This window comes from Coenobita brevimanus, chromosome 91 (genome assembly GCF_032717465.1).
Source record: "Coenobita brevimanus isolate Jiangsu-jjx chromosome 91, ASM3271746v2, whole genome shotgun sequence".
NCBI classification, from domain to species: Eukaryota; Metazoa; Arthropoda; class Malacostraca; order Decapoda; family Coenobitidae; genus Coenobita; species Coenobita brevimanus.
Window position 1 is genome coordinate 16,636,700 of NC_137044.1, and position 21,415 is coordinate 16,658,114.

At 44.4% G+C, this 21,415-nt stretch overlaps 1 protein-coding gene across 1 annotated transcript in view; it reads left to right on the top strand.

Moving 5' to 3' along the window:
* Window positions 1–21,415, top strand: part of LOC145411800 (F-box only protein 9) — a 91,218-nt gene that overhangs the window by 50,426 nt on the left and 19,377 nt on the right. Inside the window, exon 7 of the mRNA XM_080281743.1 lies at window positions 1,270–1,458. Within this exon, the coding sequence (XP_080137869.1) occupies window positions 1,270–1,458 (189 nt within the window). The remainder of the gene's footprint in view (window positions 1–1,269; window positions 1,459–21,415) is intronic.

Here is a 21,415-nt window from a genome sequence, read left to right on the forward strand (position 1 = left end):
CTTAACAGTCAGCACTGTGTAAGCAGGGTCATATTGACTACGAGAGTCAGGGCGATGAACCTTGGCAGAACGCATGTGGAACACTTGAAATGTGCTTTCATCGCAAAACATAACTTTTCTCCACACATCTGATGTCCAGTGTGCATACTTCTTGGCAAACTGAATGCGCTGCTTCTTCATGCGGTCAGTGAGAAGCGGTTTCTTGGCTGCGGTGCAGCTTGGCAAATCCAGCTCCTTCTGCAAGTGGTGTTGGATAGTTCATTTATGAAACGTCTTATAACAGCTGGGGATGCATTCTCTTCAAATCTGCTGCTGTCAGTCGAGGATTCTTGATTACTTCCCTCTTCAGAAGCGTATCTGTACCTTTGGAAGTCGTCCTCTTCTTTCCACTGCCATGCTTGTGCTCTGGTACGACATCAGGTGGCAGGCCGCGCAATGCAGCAAGAATCTTCATGATGGTCGACTTTGCGCGTCCAGTACGTTCACAAATCATGTTGATAGGGACATTATCCTGCTTCCATGCAATGATACGGACTCTCTCATCCCTTGAGCAGTACTTTCCAGGCATGACAACTTGACTCTAGGAAAATAACAGGGCAAACAATAATTCATGCGAAAAAAGGAGGTGCAAGCTCGGAGCGACAGGAACATATACTCCCACTCTCGCTTCTGGGCAAGCACTGACGTGCTGAGTGTTTCACCACCTCCTGCCAACACCAGAGGAGCTGCCAGTTCCTTCTTGCCCAAAAAATTCACTTGGTAGAGGTGGGAACACAAACCAAAGACAGACAACTCTCCCAAAGCAATTCTGTGTGTAGGTCCTAAGTCAGTCTGCGGTGGGTGTACGTATACACGTATATATACATACACTATAAAGAGAGCAAGAGAGAGAGTGATTGATTGATTTGATGATGACACATGTAGACATTAATTTCACATTGATAAAGGAGCCAGATTTTAGTTTTTACAAAACAGTTAAGTTGTGATACGTTTGTGTGAAGCTGCAGAATGTGGTGAATGTTTTTGGCGTATCCGGTACACCCAGGATTCTGGGGGCGTGATTGATGAGTGAATGGAAGTGTGGCCTATTTGGATTGGGCAAGTTTGTGCTGTCTGGACATTGCTCCTCCTCACCCTGCCCTTGGGTGGGAAAGGAGGTCCAGATGATTAAGTTGGAATAATTATAAATTATAACAGGAGTAGATTTTAGTTTTTACGAAACAGTTAAGTTGGAATAATTATAAATTATAACAGGAGTATTGTTGTCAGGATATGGGGCATGAACTGTGGTGTGCCTGGAGTGTACGGGTCATGGCGTGAGATGTTCCTGCGTCGGCCACACCCTCGCTATAACGGCTGCTACATCTCTCGCACAACATACTTCAGACCTGGCGAGAGTGGCTTCCAAGACCAGAACTACCATCCTTGGCATGTTGTCCAGTATTATCGCTATATCAGGTCAGAAATGAGTAGTATTCTAATTGTGTTTACAGTCCGGCCTCAATCAAAGTCTTAGATGTGCGCAGGATATATGCTACATCGAGTGAAACAGTCTTTTGAAAAACATGCTTGTGTTTCATGGTTGAGGGGATTTAAAAAAAATAAAATAAAATAAAATAAAGTAACTGACATCACAGTATGTGGTTACCACCCAGCATATAACCAAATTATGGCTCCTGGTGGTTTAGTGGGTAATTAAAGTGTTCCAATTGGATTGAGCCTGTGCAGGTTTACATTCAAGGGGTGGTTGGGGTTTATTGCTCATGTAATGCCACTCAGGGATGAGTGAGGCTGGTCACTCTCATCTTAAATGTCTTGACCAACGTAACTTGCCCTGGGCACCTGTGCTCCTCATGGGGCAACACAGGATTAGATGATGATAAATAAATTCATTACTAATTTAACATTATTGAAATTAGTCAGTTGCAAATGAACTAACATCCATTCTTCATTTGAAGCTGCTGATGATTCTCTACAGAAATACTCCGGTCATTTTTTTTTTTTCCATCTAAATATAAGTGATTGATGATGGTTATTACATGCAAAGTGACTTCATTGAAAGGAGTTATGAGATCCAGCACATGGTTCTTTATCTCATGTAGGACATGAATCACGGAAAAGAAAACCTCAAGCATAGTCCTCCTCCCCAGTCTCCCTTACTGTAGGAAGTACTGATTGGAGACTGTTTACAGTACAGGTGTCGTGTGGTGGTGTCATCACATCTGTACACCAATACCAAGAGAAGTTTCTAATCCCATACCCCCAAACATTTTATCCTCCTTTAACCCCTTTGCCACGAGGGTGACTAATCTCGCGCATTACCTTGTACGAGGCTCCCCCCCACCTGTTTCCCTGACACTACTTTTCCAGGGAAAAGCTGCTGTCTTGTAAAAATAACTGTGGTGTTTTGTATGTTTGTGTATATAGTGTATGTGAGAGTATGCCTATGTGTGTGAAAGTGAGTCTGTCATTGGTTGTGCTTGTAATATAAATAATATAAATAAAAAAAAATTTTGAGTTGGTTTATCATAAAAATCAGTGCTGTGAAAGATTATATATATATAAATTAATTCAATGTACTTACGTATTAGAAATGTTTCCTCTGAACTCAAATCTAGGCCTACATTTTCTTGGCATTCTCGCCCCTGCTTGGCCCAGGTGGTGGCGTATCCTGGTTGTGCCACTGACAATAGTGTTCCTTTGGCAGAGACCAGGTTCACCTGTGCAACCAGGACAGTGGTACCTGGTGTCTTTACACTTTGGGTAGCACACTTGACATCTCTTTTTCTTGTTTCCACTCAACTTCACAAACTGATGGGTGTCACTGGGCACAACAGTCTTTCTTTTATGGCATCTATTTTCCTGTGAATTACTGAGAAGTACTGCAGCACCCATGTTGTATTCAAGCAGCATCTCTCTGATAATATCTAGTATGTAGTCCATGAAGCTACCAGTGTACCCACTCACTGTTCTGGATACTATGAACGAGTTCAGTGCCATGTGGAACATGAATTGAATACCCAGTTTCTTGAACTAGGCTGTGCTTTACGATCATTTACATATGGTTCAAGAAACTGTCAGCCATGTCAACACTGCCCCTCAGTTCATTATACTTCTCTATGTGCAGGGGCTTATTGTAGGAAACAGTTTTGTGCCCAGAATAGGTCTTACACTTTTCTACATGTTTGCCTCATATTTAGTAGTTAGCAATGTGATATCTTCCTTGTCCTGCCACTTCACCAACAGCATATTATCCTTACGAGCAAATACAGATTGATGTCTTTCAAGCTTTTCCTGCTCAAATTCTTTGGGTGGTCCCCTACCTTTCCTCACTGCACCTGTCATTGTGGTGTTTCTCGATTCTAGGTAATTAGTCAGTTTACACTTGAGTACCAGTTGTCTGTGATTACATGCCTACCACAGTCCAGCAAGTCATTCATCAGAAACACCACCACTTTCTTAGACATGGATAAATCACCAGTACCCTCAACATTCATGCTGTCACCCATTTTACCGTAATACAGGTGAAAGGTCCAAGAGTATCTGCACCACTCTGGGTTAGATGGGCACAGAACAAAGGCTTTCACTCCAAACCTAGCCTTCTTTCAGCTGTTTTCACATTCACCTCGGACTGCACACCCGAGGTCGTCTGCTAGCTCCCGAGAACGATTTGGTTTTCTCAGTGGCGTTTCCGAGGCCTGTGACCCAACCATTATTGGAACAATCGGGTGGAAGCACCTGACTGTTAATCGGGCAGGGTACACCTTCTGAGTTGGACAGGCCACTGTAAAATTTATGTGTACTGGGTAACGTCAGTACATCTTATTTCGATGTTTTGGTGCAGAGTATTGTTAAAAATTTGTACACTCCCAAATGTTTTACAAGAGTATGATGCAGCCATAATAATACTAGTTATCGTCAACAAACCAGCTCCATCGTCTGCCTTGGCTGCAAGTCACCACTCCAGGTGGTTGGAAAAAGTGATATGTACCTACTGTACATTCAGATTTATGTTTAAAACAATACCAAATCTTGTTTCCTGCCTTAATTAAGATGCCTTAAACCATTGGTAATGTGGGTAAATGTTCCGTAAGTGAATGACCTTGGCTCCTCTTGCTGACCAGTCATTCAAAACACACTTTTAAAACGATTTTGGCCACTCAAAAAACTACCCAAAATATAATGTACCTGTATTTATGCAAAATTAAATATGATTGGGTCTGGTTAGTACATGGACGGGTGACCGCCTGGGAACACCAGATGCTGTTGGCATCCCTACGTGTCAAGTGGGGTTGGTGGAGGATTAGTGCCCCTCCCCGTAAAACAATTAACTCTAAGCCCTTGGCCACCCCGTCTGGGATACATGGCGTCTGGCAATGAATGAATGAATAAAAATATGATTGGTCACCATTTGGTAGTAAAGTACTGCTAACTACCACAGGTGGGCCTGGTCAGCATTGCCAGCTCAGTGCAGGTCACTCAGGCACTAGGTTCCTAGGCTTGGGCACTCGCACCCGAGAAATTCATTGACTGAGAAAACCAATCTCAGTTTTTGGGTGCTGGCGTCCGAGGCTCAGGAGCGGGTGCCTGATTCGGGTGCTTAGGTGACTGAGAAAATGGCTGTTTGTCTTTATAAACTGGCGAAATCTAATTCGTCCTTTACACAGAATAAGGGCTTCATCAGTAGCAACATCTTCACCTGGTTTCATTATCATTTGGCTCCTCTTTCTCAGCATGTCCAGGTAAGGCCCACTATGTGTTTCAGGTTTCCTTTCTTTACAGTTTCAACCGTGGAAAAAATGTAGGAATTTCATTATGCTCACAAACTGGTTTCTACTCATCACTTCAGGACAGAACATTGCTGGGCCACCATACAACATACTTCTGCTGCAGTGCATGTAAATGCGGGGCAATTTCGTTATTCCCATGGCAAACAAGAGGCTGATAAAAGTGTACATATCACTTTCTGAAACTGGATGCCAAAGAATGCTGTTTACTTTACCTTTTTTCTGTGGGTGTTCACTGGAAAATTTATTTTCCTTCTGATCAGTCCATTCACATATTTGCTTCACTACATCTGCATCAAGAAATAGCTTGAAAGAGTCCAAAGGTGACACAAATTCAGATTCACTGATCGCTGGGTTCAGCCCGATAAAATCAGTCGTAAATTCAGGCACGTGGTTGGGATGTTATTCATCAAATATGTCGCTTATCAACCGCCAGCCACCTTTGATTTCTTTTTCATGACTATCATCAAATTCATCACTCTCAAGTTCTTCATTGGATGAGTTATCAATATCCGAGTCTTGAGCCGACAGCTGATAATCCACATCACTCAAGGAATCGCAAGATTCCTCAAGAATACTCAGCGATTCAGCCATAATTCACTGTATAGGGAACAACAGTACACTCTCCTATGACACACAGCCAAGACTGATCCTGGCAGGATGCATAGCTACTGTCCATCATGCCATCAGTCACGTGCCCTCCCATGTATATTGGCATTGGCTGAAAAAAAAGGGGGCTGGGCAAAGTGGGTGGAGTTTATCCCCTAAAGTACACAGTTCGCTCAGTAGGTCTGTCCTTCCAGCCGGAAAACAGGGTTGATTTTTCAACTTTCACCGCGGTAAAAATTTTTCTTCCATGTTTCAAGAGACTGAATTTACACACCTGAAAATGTATGTTTCAGCCAGATTGACCAAATAGTTATTGCACAATCGCCCGTCAAAGATGCAAAAAAGTTACCAATCCCCCATGGGCAAAACATACTGTAACTAATGTTGATGTGAAGTGTTCCCTAGGCATGAAATGTCAGTGTGGCATACGCCCATAGCAACAAAACAAGCCAGGCAAAAAGTGGAGATGGGGTGTGTCTGGCTGGAGGGGGGAGGAGGAGGGAGGGATAGGGGAAGAGGTTGGGGAAGGAGGGAGGGATAGGGGAAGAGGTTGGGGGAGGAGGGAGAGGGGAGAAAGGTTGCTATGCACACACACTGCTGTAGGGGGTAAGTTGGGGTATGGTTGGTTGGGAGGGGATAATGTGGAGATGATGCAATGGGGCTGAGGGAGGTAAAGTGACAGTGGTGGGGTGGGGGTTCCTTCTTCCCCACCTTAGGGGGCCAATCACACCATACCACCCCAGACACTCTAGCTCTCAGTGGTCTGATCCCATATACATCACCAAAGGGGAGGAGTTACCCTTCCCCAGTTTTTTGTGTGTCTATCGATCGTGCGGGATAGACTGGCATGCCAAATTACACAAAAGCACGATCGGGCGACATCAGTCTTAAGGGGTTATTTTATCCTCAGTACCATATACAAGCCAGTATGAAAGGCCCTAGCACAATAAACTAAACCCTCTGCTGTCCCCTTTGGTGGCATTGGTATACGATGACACAGAGGGGTCATGGTGTGCACACACTGGAGGGTTATGATGACATAAGCGTCATCGTGGCGAAGGGCATGCAGAGAATATGAGGACAGTATGCTAAGTTCTTGTTACCCTTGATATAAGTTGCATAACCCTACTTTCTTTTTCTGCTGTGTGGAGAATCAGAAACTGACAAGAAGAGTGTACAGTATGTGTGTTAGGTGGGGGGGGGGGAGGGGGAGATTGAGGTTGAGGTGGAGGAATAGATGGAGGAATGAAGTTGAGAGATATATGAGAGGGGGAGATGTGAGTTGGAGAGAGGGCAGTAAGACGGCAAAGGACACGATGACATGGAGTCAGTTTATTTGTTCCACCCCTTATGATATTAAGGCAACTGGTGATAGAAAGATTCTGCTACTAAGTTTACAGTAAATCACAAAAATACAGCGCAATAACCAAAATCCTAATAACAAATTTCTGAAAACACAATTTTTCCTAAAGAATTTTAAAATACATTCATTAGAGAGAGAAAAAAGATTGTGCCACCACAAAAAAAAAAATAATAATAAATAAAATATATATAGTAAAATAATGTTTTTGTTTTCTGCAATTACCTATCTATCTATCTATAGCCCGACGCCCTAATCCCGCAAAGAGTGGCTGCAGACAAAACGCCTCCAAGTCGCTCTGTCACCCACCATTTGCCTACCCTCCCTCCAACTCACCCCCCCCCCCTCCCTCATATACCTCTCAACTCCATCCCTCCACCTCATCCTCGGTCTACCTCTCCCTCTCCCTCCCTCCACCTCACCTACATACACCCTCTTAGTCAGTCTTTCATTCTCCATTCTCTTCACATGTCCAAACCACCTCAGTGTATTTCTCCTAATCTTCTCAACCACATCCACATCCACCCCACAGCATTCCTTCACTTCTTCATTCGTCAACCTGTCCCTCCACGTCACTCCACATGCTCCTTTCAGGTAACTCATTTCCACTGCTCTCACTCTTGACTTGCTCCCCTCTTGCAAGGTCCATGCCTCGCTTCCATACGTCAAGGTAGGGATCACAATACTATCATGCAGTGACTTCTTAACTTCCATACGCACCTCCCTATTTCTTATGACTGATTTCAGTGTACCAACAACCTTCCTTCCCTGCTGTACCCTTTCACGCACTTCATCCCCCAGAGTTCCATCCTTACCCATCACACTACCCAAGTACTTGAATGCACTCACATTCTCCATATCCTCACCATCCAACCTCACGGCACACTCTGTGACTTCATTCCTCTCAAACACCATAACTTTACTTTTGTTTACATTAACTTTCAGATTCCTCCTCCTACAGACTGTCCCAAATTCATTCACCAAACCTTGCAACTCCCATTCATCTTCACTCAACAGTACTGTATCATCAGCAAACAACAACACCACAAGCTTCCAAATCTCACCCTCATTCATTAGAGTCACCCCCACAACCACTGCCCTACCCTGCACCTCCTTTACAACCCCATCCATGTATATATTAAACAGCCATGGAGACATCACACAACCCTGTTTCAGTCCCACATTGAGATCAAAGAACTCACTCAGCCCACCATCCACTCGCACCGTAGCCCTAGCTCCCTCGTACATACTCTTCACAGCACTCAACAATTTCCCCTCCACTCCATACATTCTTAATACCTTCCACATACCTTGCCTATCTTTTCTGTCATAAGCTTTCTCCAAGTCCATGAAGGCAGCATACACTTTCCTTCCTTTCTCTAGATACTTCTCCACTAAACATCTTAGAACAAATATCTGATCTACACACCTTTTTCTCTTCCTAAATCCTCCTTGTTCTTCTCCAACTAGCTCCTCTGTCATACGCCTAACCCTATCAATGAGTATTCTACCATAAATTTTACCAGTCACACTAAGTAGGCAAATACCCCTATGGTTACCTCATACTTCTCTCTCACCTTTTCCTTTGTATAAAGGAACAATTATACCTGATTTCCAGTCCTCTGGAACCCTTCCCTCTTCCCAAGCCAATCTACACAACTTCCATATCCACTCCACAACAGTCTCACCCCCATACCTAAGCATTTCACCACACACTCCATCAATTCCTGGGGCCTTTCCCAACTTAATCTTCTTCATCGCTTCCACTACTTCCGCCCTACTGATCTCTTCCTCCCTCCTCTCATCTCTTCTTCTCCCAGCCATTTCCCAACCACTTATACTCACACTGCTCTCACTCTCTACATTCAACAAATCCTCCAAGTTCTCCTTCCATCTCCTCAGTTTCTCTCTTTTCTCCACCAACAATCTATTATTCCTATCTTTCACTCCCCTACTATTTCCCCTTTCACACTGCCTTACTTTCTTTACCTCCTTCCAAAACAATTTCTTACTCTCCCTCCATTTCACACTCAGATTCCTCCCAAACTCTTCATCCACTTTCTTTTTACTCTCCTTCACCAGTCTCTTAACCTCCCTTCTCCTGCTCACTTATACCTCTCTCTTCTCTCTCTCATCTTCTCCCCTACCTCTACTCGCTAACCATTCACTATATGCCTTCTTCTTTTGTTCCACAGCTCGTTTCACCTCATCATTCCACCATGCTGTCCCTTGCACACCCTTGCATCTCCTCCTCACTCCACAAACCGCCTCACACGCTGCGCCTATCTCTTCTGTGAATATCTTACATACGTCTTCCACCCCTTCCATCTGCTCTAGCTCATACCTTCCCAATCTTTCTTCCACTATGCTCTTATACTCTGTCATTTTCTCACTATCTTGCAATTTCTCCACTCTTCTCACAGGAGTTGCTTCCTCCTGTCTTCCCCTTCGTCTCCTCAACCACTTTCTTTGCAGCTCTACCTTGGCCATCACTAAGTGATGGTCCGAGACTCCATTCCCCCACCCTCTCCACACTCCTGCATCCAACACTTGTCTTCTCATTCACTCATCCACACACACCTAGTCTATCATTGACTTTCGTTCAACAAGTTCACCATCCATCCTCCTCATTACTCTCCATGTATACCGCCATGTTTATAAAGCACAGTGATAGTCAGAAAGGATGCGAAGATGTGTAATGGATGCAAGAGCTTATGGAGGTTGGGGAAGTGGACTTTCTGACCACTACTTGGTGGTGGCCAGAATTAGGATCCAAGTAAGATGAAGAAATAGAAGAAGGGAAAGGCGAGAGGAAGGAGTAGTTGCAAGGAGAGTGGAAAGGTTACAAGAGGATGAGAAAAAGGCAGAGTATAAGAGAGAAGTGGAGGAACGATTGGGCAAATATGAATTGGAGCAGATGGGGGATGTGGAAGGTGTGTGCAGGATATTTACAGAAGAAATATGTGCAGAATGTGATGTGGTGTGTGGGAGGAAGAGAAGACGGAGGGGGGTGCAAGGAACAGTGTGGTGGACTGGAGAGGTGAGACAGGCTGTGGCACAAAAGAAGAAAGCATACAATGAATGGATGAGAAATAGGGGTGTGGAAGAAGTTGAGAGGCGGAAGAGAGAGTTATATGTAGAAAGAAAGAGAGAGGTGAAAAGATTAGTAAGAGAGAGTAAGAAGAGAATGGATGAGGAATTTGGAAGGAATTTTAATGTAAAGTGGAGGGACTGTAAGAAAATGTTCTGGAAAGAGGTGAAGATAGTAAGACAGGGTGGAAGTGAGGTTAGCAGGGGAGTGAAAGGTAGAAATGGTAGATTACTAGTGGAGAAGGGAGAAAAAGTGAGCAGATGGAGAGAACACTTTAAGGAATTGTTGAACATACAGGATGGAAGTAATGCGAGTATAAGTGGCTGGGGAATGGGTGGGAGAAGGAGGGAGATGAGAAGACAGGAAGAAATCAGTAGGATAGAAGTTATGGAAGCAATGAAGAAAGTTAAATTCAGGAAAGCCCTAGGAATTGATGGAGTGTGTGGTGAAATGCTGAAGCATGGGGAAGAGATTGTAGTAGAATGGATGTGGAAGATGTGTAGATTGGCTTGGGAGGAAGGTAGAGTCCCGGAGGATTGGAAGTCGGGTATAATTATTCCCTTGTACAAAGGAAAAGGGGAAAAAGAAGTGTGTGGTAATCATAGGGGGATTTGTCTTCTTAGTATAATAGGAAAAGTGTATGGTAGGATACCTGTTGACAGAGTTAGAGTAAGAACAGAGGAATTAGTTGGAGAAGAACAGGGAGGCTTTAGGAAGGGAAGAGGTTGTGTAGATCAGATATTCATTCTTAGATCTTTAGTGGAAAAGTTTCTAGAGAAGGGAAAGAAGTTGTATGCGGCTTTCATGGATTTGGAGAAAGCATATGACAGGGTGGATAGACAAGGATTGTGGAAAGTATTAAGAATATATGGAGTAGATGGGAAGTTGTTGAATGCTGTGAAGAGTATGTATGATGGTGCTAAGGCTGCAGTGCGTGTGGATGGTGAACTAAGTGAATTTTTCTCTTTGAAGGTTGGGTTGAAACAGGGATGTGTCATGTCTCCATGGTTGTTCAATCTGTACATGGATGGGGTAATAAAAGAGGTACAAGGTAGGGTAGTGGATGTTGGAGTGGCCCTGGTGAGAGAGGATAGTGTTTGGAAACTCCCTGTACTGTGTGACTCTTCAGCCGTCCCTGTACTGTTGTTTGCAGATGATACTGTGTTGTTGAGTGAAGACGAAGGGGAGCTGCAAGGCTTGGTGGATGAGTTTGGGAGAGTGTGTAAGAAATGGAATCTAAAGGTGAATGTAGGGAAGAGTAAAGTGATTGTCTTTGAGAGAGGTGAAGTCAGTGAATGTACAGCGAGGTTGGATGGTGAGGAATTGGAAAATGTGAGTACGTTTAAGTACTTTGGTAGTGTGATGAGTAAGGATGGAGGTTTGGAGGGTGAAGTGCTTGAAAGTGTGCAGCAGGGAAGAAAGGTTGCTGGTTCTTTGAAAGCAGTGATAAGAAACAGGGAAGTGAGCATGGAAGTGAAAAAGTTACTACATGACAGTATTGTGATACTAACTCTAACGTATGGAAGTGAAGCTTGGACGTTGTTGGAAAGACACAAGTCAAGAGTGAGAGCAGTGGAAATGAGTTATTTAAGAGGAGCCTGTGGAGTCACATGGAGAGACAGGCTGACGAATGAGGATATAAAGGAGCGTTGTGGTGTGGATGTGGATGTGATAGGAAGCGTTATGAGGAACACACTGAGGTGGTTTGGCCATGTGGAGAGGATGGAGGGTGAAAGACTGACGAAGAGAATGTATTTGAGTGAGGTGGAGGGGGGAAGAGGGAGGGGGAAGCCGAGGATGAGATGGAGGGATGGGGTGGAGAGGTATATGAGAGAGGGGGGTGTGAGTTGGGAGCAGGGCAGTGAAATGGCGGGGGACAGGGTGACGTGGAGGCATTTTGTTTGTGGCCACCCCAAACGGGATTGAGGCGTCTGGCAATAGATAGATAGATAGATAGTCAGAGTGACTCATTGTTTAACCAAGCTCATGATCTAGCGTGGGGCAAGCATGACTCATTCTTTAAAAAAGCTCATGAGCTATCGTGGAATACTCACTTGCCTAAGCTAGCTCAAGAGCATGGCCAAAGAGAGTCACACATCCCTAGCTTGCTCACAAGCTTGGCTAGGCTGGCCTTACTCAACCCATGTCATCCACGTGGATGATTTCTTCATTCTTTGTTCTGCCGGTGCGGACAGAGCTGCCGTTTTTTTTTTAATCCTATACTTGGAAAAAATTTCTTCAAAGAAACATAGTAGTGATGATAGTGACAGCCGTAATAAGGAAACAAAGTTCTAAATGTCAAAAAAAAAGTGGAAATTAATTCTTAAGAAGTTAGATAGAGGTGTTGCAACAAAGAAGCTATGAGACACATATGGAATTGCAACAACGACTGTGGTTTGCCTGTAGAAACAACGTGAAAAATATTAGAATTTTATGCTGCATGTGAAAATGCTGACTCTATGACAAAACAGAAAAATTTAAGTGAACCTAAATGTGCCACCACTGATCAGTGCTATATGAATGGTTCAAACAGTGTAGACATGAAGGAACTCCTTTTCTGGACCTATACTGATTGAGAAAGCCAAGGAATACCACAAACAACTTACATCACTGTATCTTGTGAATATTCCACTGGTTGACCAAACACATTGAAGCAATGTCATGTAATAAAGTGTGTGAAGGTATGTGGGGAAAATGTATCTACTAACAATGTTGCTGCTGAAAAATTTATGGACCAATTTGCAAAATTAGTGGCCATTAAAAATCTCAGCCCTGAAATACTGAACAAAAAAACATCTCTTCAGCCTGTAACATACAAGCATATCAGAGTGAAAAATATCTTGAGATCTGGTAACTTAGAATCATCAAGCACAAATCTTTGCACATGCGATAGTCATCAAATTGGATCTGCTGATCTCGGCTACAGCAGGTCACTGTACCAACACAAGGCGGCCAGTACATTACTGATGTGCAGTTACATAAGTTGACAATGTTGTATGGCATATTAGAGTTTCAATTTATACTGGTCTACTTGGGCAGTGGGATGCTGGTCATGAAAGTGTTAATATAAGTTAGACCCACATTATTTCACATCATTATCATCATCTAATCCTGTGTTGGCCCATGAGAAGTGTAGGAGCCCGGGGCTAGGCAAGTTGGTCCTGACATTTAAAATGAGAGTGACCAGCTTCACTCATCCCCGAGTGACATTACATGAGCAATGAACCCCAACCACAACTTGGATATAAACCTTCACAGGCTCAATCTGACTGGAGTGTCTTAATTGCCCACTAAACCACCAGGTGCCATAATTTGGTTATATGGTTACTACCCAGCATAGTAAATGGTTTCCTGGTGTACAAGAAACCATTTGGCTTGTCACACAGTGTAGAGCCACCCATAGGCAGAAGAAGAGGAAAGAATCAAGGAAAGAAACACAGAAGAGAGAGTGTAAAGTCACCTGTAGGCAGAAGGAAGAGGAAAGAATCAAGCAAGCAAAGACAGAAGAGGAAGGAAGAGAGGAAAGGGCAGTCACCCAAGGGCAGTACTACATAGACTGAGTGGATGGTGAGTGCCCCCACCTACCACAACATTCTTTTTTTTTTTTCAAGTAAACAAAAAAAAAAAATAATGTAACCATTAATATGAAGTAATAAATTGTAGTACGAGTATAGTAATTAGTGAGAGGTATGGCAAGGGGCATCTGGCTATCCATACTGTACATATGACTAATACTAGGTGTAATGTCTATCTATCTATTGCCAGACGCCTCAATCCCGTTTGGGGTGACCACAAACAAATCACCTCCAAGTCGCCCTGTCCCCCGCCATTTCACTGCCCTGCTCCCAACTCACACCCCCCTCTCTCATATACCTCTCCACCCCATCCCTCCATCTCATCCTCAGCCTCCCCGTCCCTCTTCCCCCCTCCACCTCACTTACATACACTCTCTTCGTCAGTCTTTCACCCTCCATCCAAAAGCCTCCTGATCCCAACCATTTCAGAATATGGGAATCTCATTTTTTGTGCCTTTTAAGGTTCCACTGTTACATGTACCTCAACCCATTTTTGGGTGAGAAAAAGAATTAAGGATGATATGTACAGTCATAAGAAAAAGTATCGTTACCCCCAGGACTGCTTGATGCTAAACGAACATTAGCTGGGCTATGTGGGCAGATCCTTGCTGTTTGCCCCTCCCCTATCTAGTGTTGCCATATCACAATCCCATTACAAGAGTTGGAATAATGAGCAAGAATGAGCCACCTGGCGGGGAAATATATAGGACGTGTTAGCGTTACCCTGAGCGCCCCACCGGGGATTAATACTGTAATGAAATTCGGCAGGTTTATTATTTTCCTACTTTTCAACACTTACTATCTATAGAATACAACAAATAAATTAATTTGAATGGTATTAAATCTATAGGCATCGACTGTGTGTGTGTGTGTGTGTGTGTGTGTGTGTTTAATGATAGTCTAGCAGGGGTGCACGAGTTCATTTGTTTGCTTTAGATGGGTGGTTAAATGCTTCAGATGGATGCTTCAGACGTCCAGAAGCTGTTTTTGAAGCAGGGGGTGGGTATACAAAATATTAAAGCAGTGAGATTGAACATGTATTATTATTCTCCTACTCAACATTTATTATATGTAGAAAGCAATGCATATCATTATTATACTGAAATTTACTAAGTTGGCTTGTATTGGCTGAAGTATTATCATACGTCTGGCATAGGTGCACATACTCATTGCCCGTCTGCATGTGTGTTGCTGACTTCAGACCATTCAGTTATTTTTTTATTTAATGAATTCGGTGCCGAATAATAAAACGTATCGTCTCTATGCAAAGAGGCCAAACGATCTAATTAGCTTTTATTACCTCTAGCACAAATTCTAATATCTGTGTCTCAAATAACAGACATGGACGGGTTTGAGGTACAAGATTTCCTGTCCCGTCATTCCACAACACTTTATCGTTGTGTCATAGTGCATAGCTCGGAAGGGTAACAATAGTTTTTCTTATGACTGCACATAACCCTTCTCCAGTTTGAACTCCATGGGTTTAAACTGTGATCAGACTTTAGGAGTATTTCAGCCTTAGAAGAGTGGAGTCTAGTATGTCCGTCTGTCTGTCTATAGCCAGATGCCTTAATCACATAAGGGGTGGCCACAAACAAATCACCGTCACGTCACCCCGTCCTCTGCCATTTTGCTGCCCTCCCCCCAACTTACACCCCCCCTCTCTCATATACCTCTCCACTCCATTTCTCTATCTCATCCTCAGTCTTCCCCACCCTCTCCCCCCTCTCCATCTCACTCACATACTGTACACTCTCCTCGATTATGTCTCACATTCCATCCTCTCCAAATGGTCAAACCACCTCAGTGTATATTTCCCTAACGCTTTCTATCACACATCCACACCACAACACTCTTTCACTTCCTCATTTGTCAGTCTCTCTCTCTATATAATTCCACATGCTCCTTTCAGACAGCTCATTTCCGCTGCTCTCACTCTTGACTTGTGTCCTTCCAACGAGGTCCAAGCTTCGCTTCCATATGTTAGAGTGGGTATCATAGTACTATCGTGCAGCAATTTTTTTTTTTTTTTACTTCTGTGCTCACTTTCTGATTTTTTAATACTGTACTGCTTTCAATGAACCAACAACTTTTTTTCCCTGATGTACCCTTTCAAACACTTCATCCTCTAAACTTCTATCCTTACTCATCATACTACCCAAGTATTTAAATGCACACACATTTTCCATTTCTTTACCATTCGGCCTCACTGCATTCAGTGACATTTTTCTCTCTTAAGACCCCAACTTCACTCTTCCTTGCATTCGCTTTTAAATTCCACATCATACATACTCTCTGAAACTCATTCACCAAGCCTTGCAGTTCCCCTTCATCTCCACTTAATAATACAGTATCATCTGCAAACAACAGAACAGGAAGTTTTCAAACACTGCCCTCTCTCATTAGGGCCACTCCAACACCCACTGCCCTACCTTATAGCCCTTTATAACTTCATCCATATACAAACTGAACAACCATGATATATCCTTGTTTCAGTTCAGATTGAAAAATTCACTCAGTTCACCATCCACATGCACTGCAGCCCTAGTACCCTTATACATAATTTTCATGGAATTCAACAGCTTCCCATTTACTCCATACAGGAAACTCTCAGTTAGTTGTCATCGCAATATCCAGCGTTTTTTTCTCGGCTCTGTTAAAACAACATCCGGTGCTGAAACGGGAGGCAATCGGCGGTCCTATGCATTTTCTGGTAGCAAGGCATATCGTCTGGTTCTGTAGCGGGACCCAATCAGCACGTGGGACAATGCACAATGTGGCAGTCGTTCACAGTGCAATGCGAGAGCAGCCCACCCAGCTTGCTGAGCCTATCATTACTCCCTCATTCTCTCCTGTGGACGCTGTGTTGTGAGGACATAAATTTGTGCTCTGCTCTTGTGACCCATGCAGTGGCTAAACCTTATTGCTGTGATTTAGTGTGTGGCCTCCCATGTCTCATTCACTGTAGTGCTGTGACCAGCCATGTGACCTTTCAGTGCTTTGTACCCTAGTGCTCTGACTACTGTACAGTGCTCGACAAAAGTATTGGGCGCCTATGTCAAGACGCCCAATACTTTTGGCAAAAATAAGAATCACCCTTTTATTGGGGAGAAAAAATTTAGCCAGAAGTTTTGGGCGCTAACATGACATCATGGCAGCCTGAGGCCTTACTACGCGCTGGTTGACTGGCACCTCAGTTGCCTGCGGGCTGCGAGAGATAGGGGAACCCGGCCGCTCCTCCCTCTCGTTGCCCTATTTTTTACCTAGTGAACCACAGTATTTTGGCTTTCGCTACTTTAATATGGTCCCTACCCGTGAATTGTCTAGTGAAATAATATCACAGATCATTGCTCTAAAGGAGGCAGGCCACCCCACAAAGGAAATTAGTGATTTGGTTGGTGTGGCTGGGTCAACAGTGGAGAGGTGGTGCACCTGTTACAGAGTGGAAAACAGTGTTAACATTTCTACAAAGAAACCATGATCTGGTAGGCCCAAGAAAACTTCCCTGAGGTCTGTTAATGTGCTCAAACATGCAGTGGAGTCTAATCCTCAGGTGACTGCAAGGAGAAATAAGGAAAGCAACCCGGAAGTGTTTGGCGAGGTTTCAGTGCGCACTGTTTCTCGAAGAGTCCATGAACTTGGTTACACAAGCCACGGGCCTGTGAGAAAGCCTCCTCTTACACATAACCAGTAACTTTGTAAGCTTGCCTTTGCTAACAGGTACCTTACTTGGGGTGAGGAGCAATGGTTGTCAGCATTGTGGTCTGATGAGGCAACATTTACCATTACTGTACCTGTAATCGAGGAGAGCGAGTGTACCGGCGCAGAGGTAGTGACCCGCTTGACCCCTGTTACATGGAAAGCACAGTTAAACACCCTGATTCACTAATGGTATGGGGTTGTTTCTCTGGTAAGGGGTTGGGGAAGCTTGTTGTGCTTCCCAGGAACTGCAAAGTGAATCAGGACGTTTACCTGGAGCTGCTTTATGATCATTTACCTGAGTCCTTCGAGCTTACAGGTGCATGAGTGTTTCAGCAGGACGGTGCACCTGCTCATAAAGCCAAATCTGTCACCAACTGGCTTCGTGACTGTGAGGTCTCCTTCATGAAAGACTGGCCAGGCAATAGCCCAGATCTCAACCCGATAGAAAACCTCTGGTACCTCGTAAAGAAGAATCTCCAAGGGAAGGACGTGAGCTCTCTGCCTAAGCTGGAATCAGCCATTCATGAGTCCTGGGCTAGTATATCACCCTGGCACCTGAGGAACCTGGCCCTTTCACTTCCACGACGTCTCAGGTCTGTGAAGAGGCGCAAAGGAAACCCTACCAAGCATTAAAGGTACAGTAATTATAATGCATTTTTTCCATGTTGTTTTCATAATTTAAAGGTTTGTTTTGTTGGGGGGGGCGCCGGGCACCACATACTTCTGTTGAGCACTGTATAGTGAGGACATACATGTGGTTTGTGATTTTGTGACTTACATGATGCCTCTCCCCCAGTGCTGTGACTGCCTATGGCCCCATATGCCTCACTTGTTGCCATAGTGCAGAGACTAGCTTGTGGCCCCTTTAGTGCTCCATGCCCTAGACTGCTGTATAGTGAGGATGTACAAATGTGCGTTGTGAATTGTGACCCACATAGTGCCTACCCTCAAGTGCTGTGACTTTACCAGTTGCCCCATGTACCTCGATCATTACTGTAGCGCAGTGACTAACTGTGGGGCCCTTAAGTGCTCCATGCCCTAGTGCTCTGATTACTGTGACCTAAATCTGCATGATGGCTGAGTTTGTGGCTTTTGTGGCAGTTCCCTGGCTACAGCAGGTCCTGTCTGCCTTGTGCATGATCCTAGTTATAGTCTCCATGGCTCCTGCACTACCTACTAAGAGGCGTCATGTCGTTTTCTTCGTGAAGAAGTAGATGGAGGTAATCGGCAAGACGGAGCAAGGCTGGGCCATCACAAGGCTGAGCCGGCACTACAACATTGCCCTGAACAACATTGCAGGATCTGTGGAAGAACAAGGACTCCATCAGTATGTTCCTCCAGTGTGAACATGGGATGACTGTTCAGTGGAATGAGTGCAAGATGATGGCCAAGCCACGCTTTGATGAACTCGACCAGGCCTGCCTGAAGTGGTTCAGATAACGTGGCAGTGGCATGATTGTGCTTCCTGCTGAACTGAAGTCTGCAGCCACCAAGTTCGCTGAGCAGCTGGGGATCACGGATTTCAGAGCCTTTGAATGTTGGCTGACTCTGTTCAAACTTCAACATGGTCTCTCTGACAGGAATATTTAGCGTGAAGCTTTGGATGCAGACACTGAAGAAGTAGAAGAGTTTCGCACAAAGCTTAAAAACCTGTTTGATGAAGAAGGTATATGTCTCAATCAGGTTTATAATGCTAATGAAACTGGTCTCTTCTTCAGGTCTGTCTACCTTGGCTGACGAGAAGAAGAAGCTACCTGGTCGTAAGGTAAGCAAACAGTGTGTCTGCTTTGTGTTGTGCCAGTGCAACAGGCTCGCATTGTCTGAAACCTTGTTATATTGGAGCATGCAGAACAGCCACATTGTCTCTGAGGGTTGATGGATAGTCTCTCAGTGAATTATTTCCACTCGCTGGAGGCTTGATTCACAGCCAACGTCTTCAAAGAGTGGTTCTGCAATCATGCTGTTAAGATTATCCCATATCTGACGGAGGGTCTTGGCCTTGCCTGCAACCAAGTGAAGGCTTTGCTTCCTCTTGACAATGCTTCTGCTCAACTTTCTGAGAAGGAGTTGGTTGGAGATGGAGATTGTATTAGGGTCATGTTCTTGTCCCGTAATTCAACTTTGTATTAGGGTCATGTTCTTGTCCCGTAATTCAACTTTGTATTAGGGTCATGTTCTTGTCCCATAATTCAACTTCCATCTTGCAACCAATGGACCAGGGTAGTCAACCCCCTCTATTCGTGGTATCGCTATTTGTGGGTTTGCATATTCGCGGATTTTCTTACAGTACAGTATTTTGAAAATGCACAGGAAGATATTTCCTGTTTTTTCCACAGCATCAGTCATTCCTAGTGATTCATAAGTGGGTTTTTTGCATGTTGCAGAAATGCTGTCCTATACAGTTAAGCTGTGCATTTACCTGTATATAAGCATGTGCTGGTCAGTACAGGGCATCAGCAGCACAAATCTCCCACCCTTCTCTCACAGTAGCAGCTGTTCCTAGAGGTTCATAAGTGATTTTTTGCATGCTTTCATTGAGAAATATTTTCCTATACACTTGTAACGTATGTATTGTACAGTTACTGTAGGCATGTGCTGTTCAGCACAGGGCAGCAGAAGCATTCAGTATTTCACCTCGGAAATTTCCCTCCATTCTCTCTCTGTATTGCATCATGCTGTACAGTTCTCCTGTTCTACTCTCGTAGTGAGAGCTTGCTTATGATTGGTTCCTAGGGAGAGCATCTACCTGTGCATGATCTTTCTCCCTATCCCATTGGTCGGACATGGAGTGAACCCAGGCATACGCAGCTGTGCACATTCCCTCAGTTCCTCTCACAGGTTGAGCATTTGTGTGTTTGGTGTGTGTGTTTGGTGGCTGTGTTTACTGTAATAGTGATGCTTTATCCACTAACCCTCCGTATATATGGATACTAAGCATGCTGTTCAAGGTGCACTGGCTCATGAGCCCAAGTCTGTGATGTTGCTCGAGAATAAAGTGAAGTTGCTTGACATGCTGCTTGAGGGGCCGTCGTTCGCAGCTGTGGGGCAGCACTTTCAAGTGAACAAGAGCACGGTACGGTATGTTAAGAAAAACGAGAAGGCCTTTCATGATGCTGTTGCTGCTTGTGTAAGTGGCAGTACAAATGTAGCAACAACTGTGCATAACAAGTCCGTAGGCCACATGGAATTGGCCTTATGTTATTACCCTTTACAATACAGTACTTTATACTGTACTGTACACAGAATTGCTCATGTATAATCATGTAATGTCTTTTCAAGATATATTAATGTGCCATAAAATGCATTTACAGGTATTATAGTGATCTTGTAGGTAATAGGAATAGCTAAAACATTGAAATCAGTGACTTCTGCAGTGAGTTTGGGATATTCTCGGAAGTCAGTATCTGAGGGGTGTTCAGGTACGTAACCCCCATGGATATTGGGACCTGACTGTATTATCACGGCAGCCATGCATCTGTATGGGAAAAGGTTTATGGAAGATGTGACAGTTATGCACGCGCAGGAGGAGGAGTCAGCCCAAGGCAAGGACGGTAGGGGAGAGAGGACATTGTCCAACCTCAAGCAGTATTCCTTCAAGTCTGTGACTTATAACTGGGCCTAGCCTTGGAGGGAACTCTCTGCACTCACGCATGAGCACAGTTTGAACAACCTCCGCAAGGGTGAGGAGGCCATTGCTGACTCTACCGGATTCAGGGCTCAGGACTTTGTCCGGCTGATGGAAGCAGCAGGAGAACAGGTAACTGAGGACACCATCCATGATTGGCTGCAAGTGGATGAAGGTACCAGACAATGTCCAAACAGGAAATCATGGTGTCTGTGACTGCAGGGGGTACCGAGAATGCAGGTAAGGAAGAAGTGGACGATGATGACAAAGTGGCTGATAGCCCAAGGCTCCAGCAAGCCCGTGATGCAATGGACTTCCTTCTCGACTACTGCAAGCATCCCAATTGCCTGGCCATCTTAACAGATGCCACGTCCACCTACCTGCAAAAGGACAATGAAAATGTTATAAAGCTGCAGTCAAGAACGATTGCCAGGCAGTCTTCCATCACATCCTCGTTCCATCTGGTGGCACATGGCACTCCATCATCCCAGCCTTTGACCTTCTCACCTTGGCCTGTGTCACCCCAGCTCTCTACCTCCTCACGTCAGCCTGATTCATCCCACCCAGGCACCACCTTGGCCGCTACTCCTTCACCTCAGTCAGGCACCTTTGGCACAGTGCCATGAGTGTCACAGTGAGACACCTCTCCCATGGCACTGCCATCTT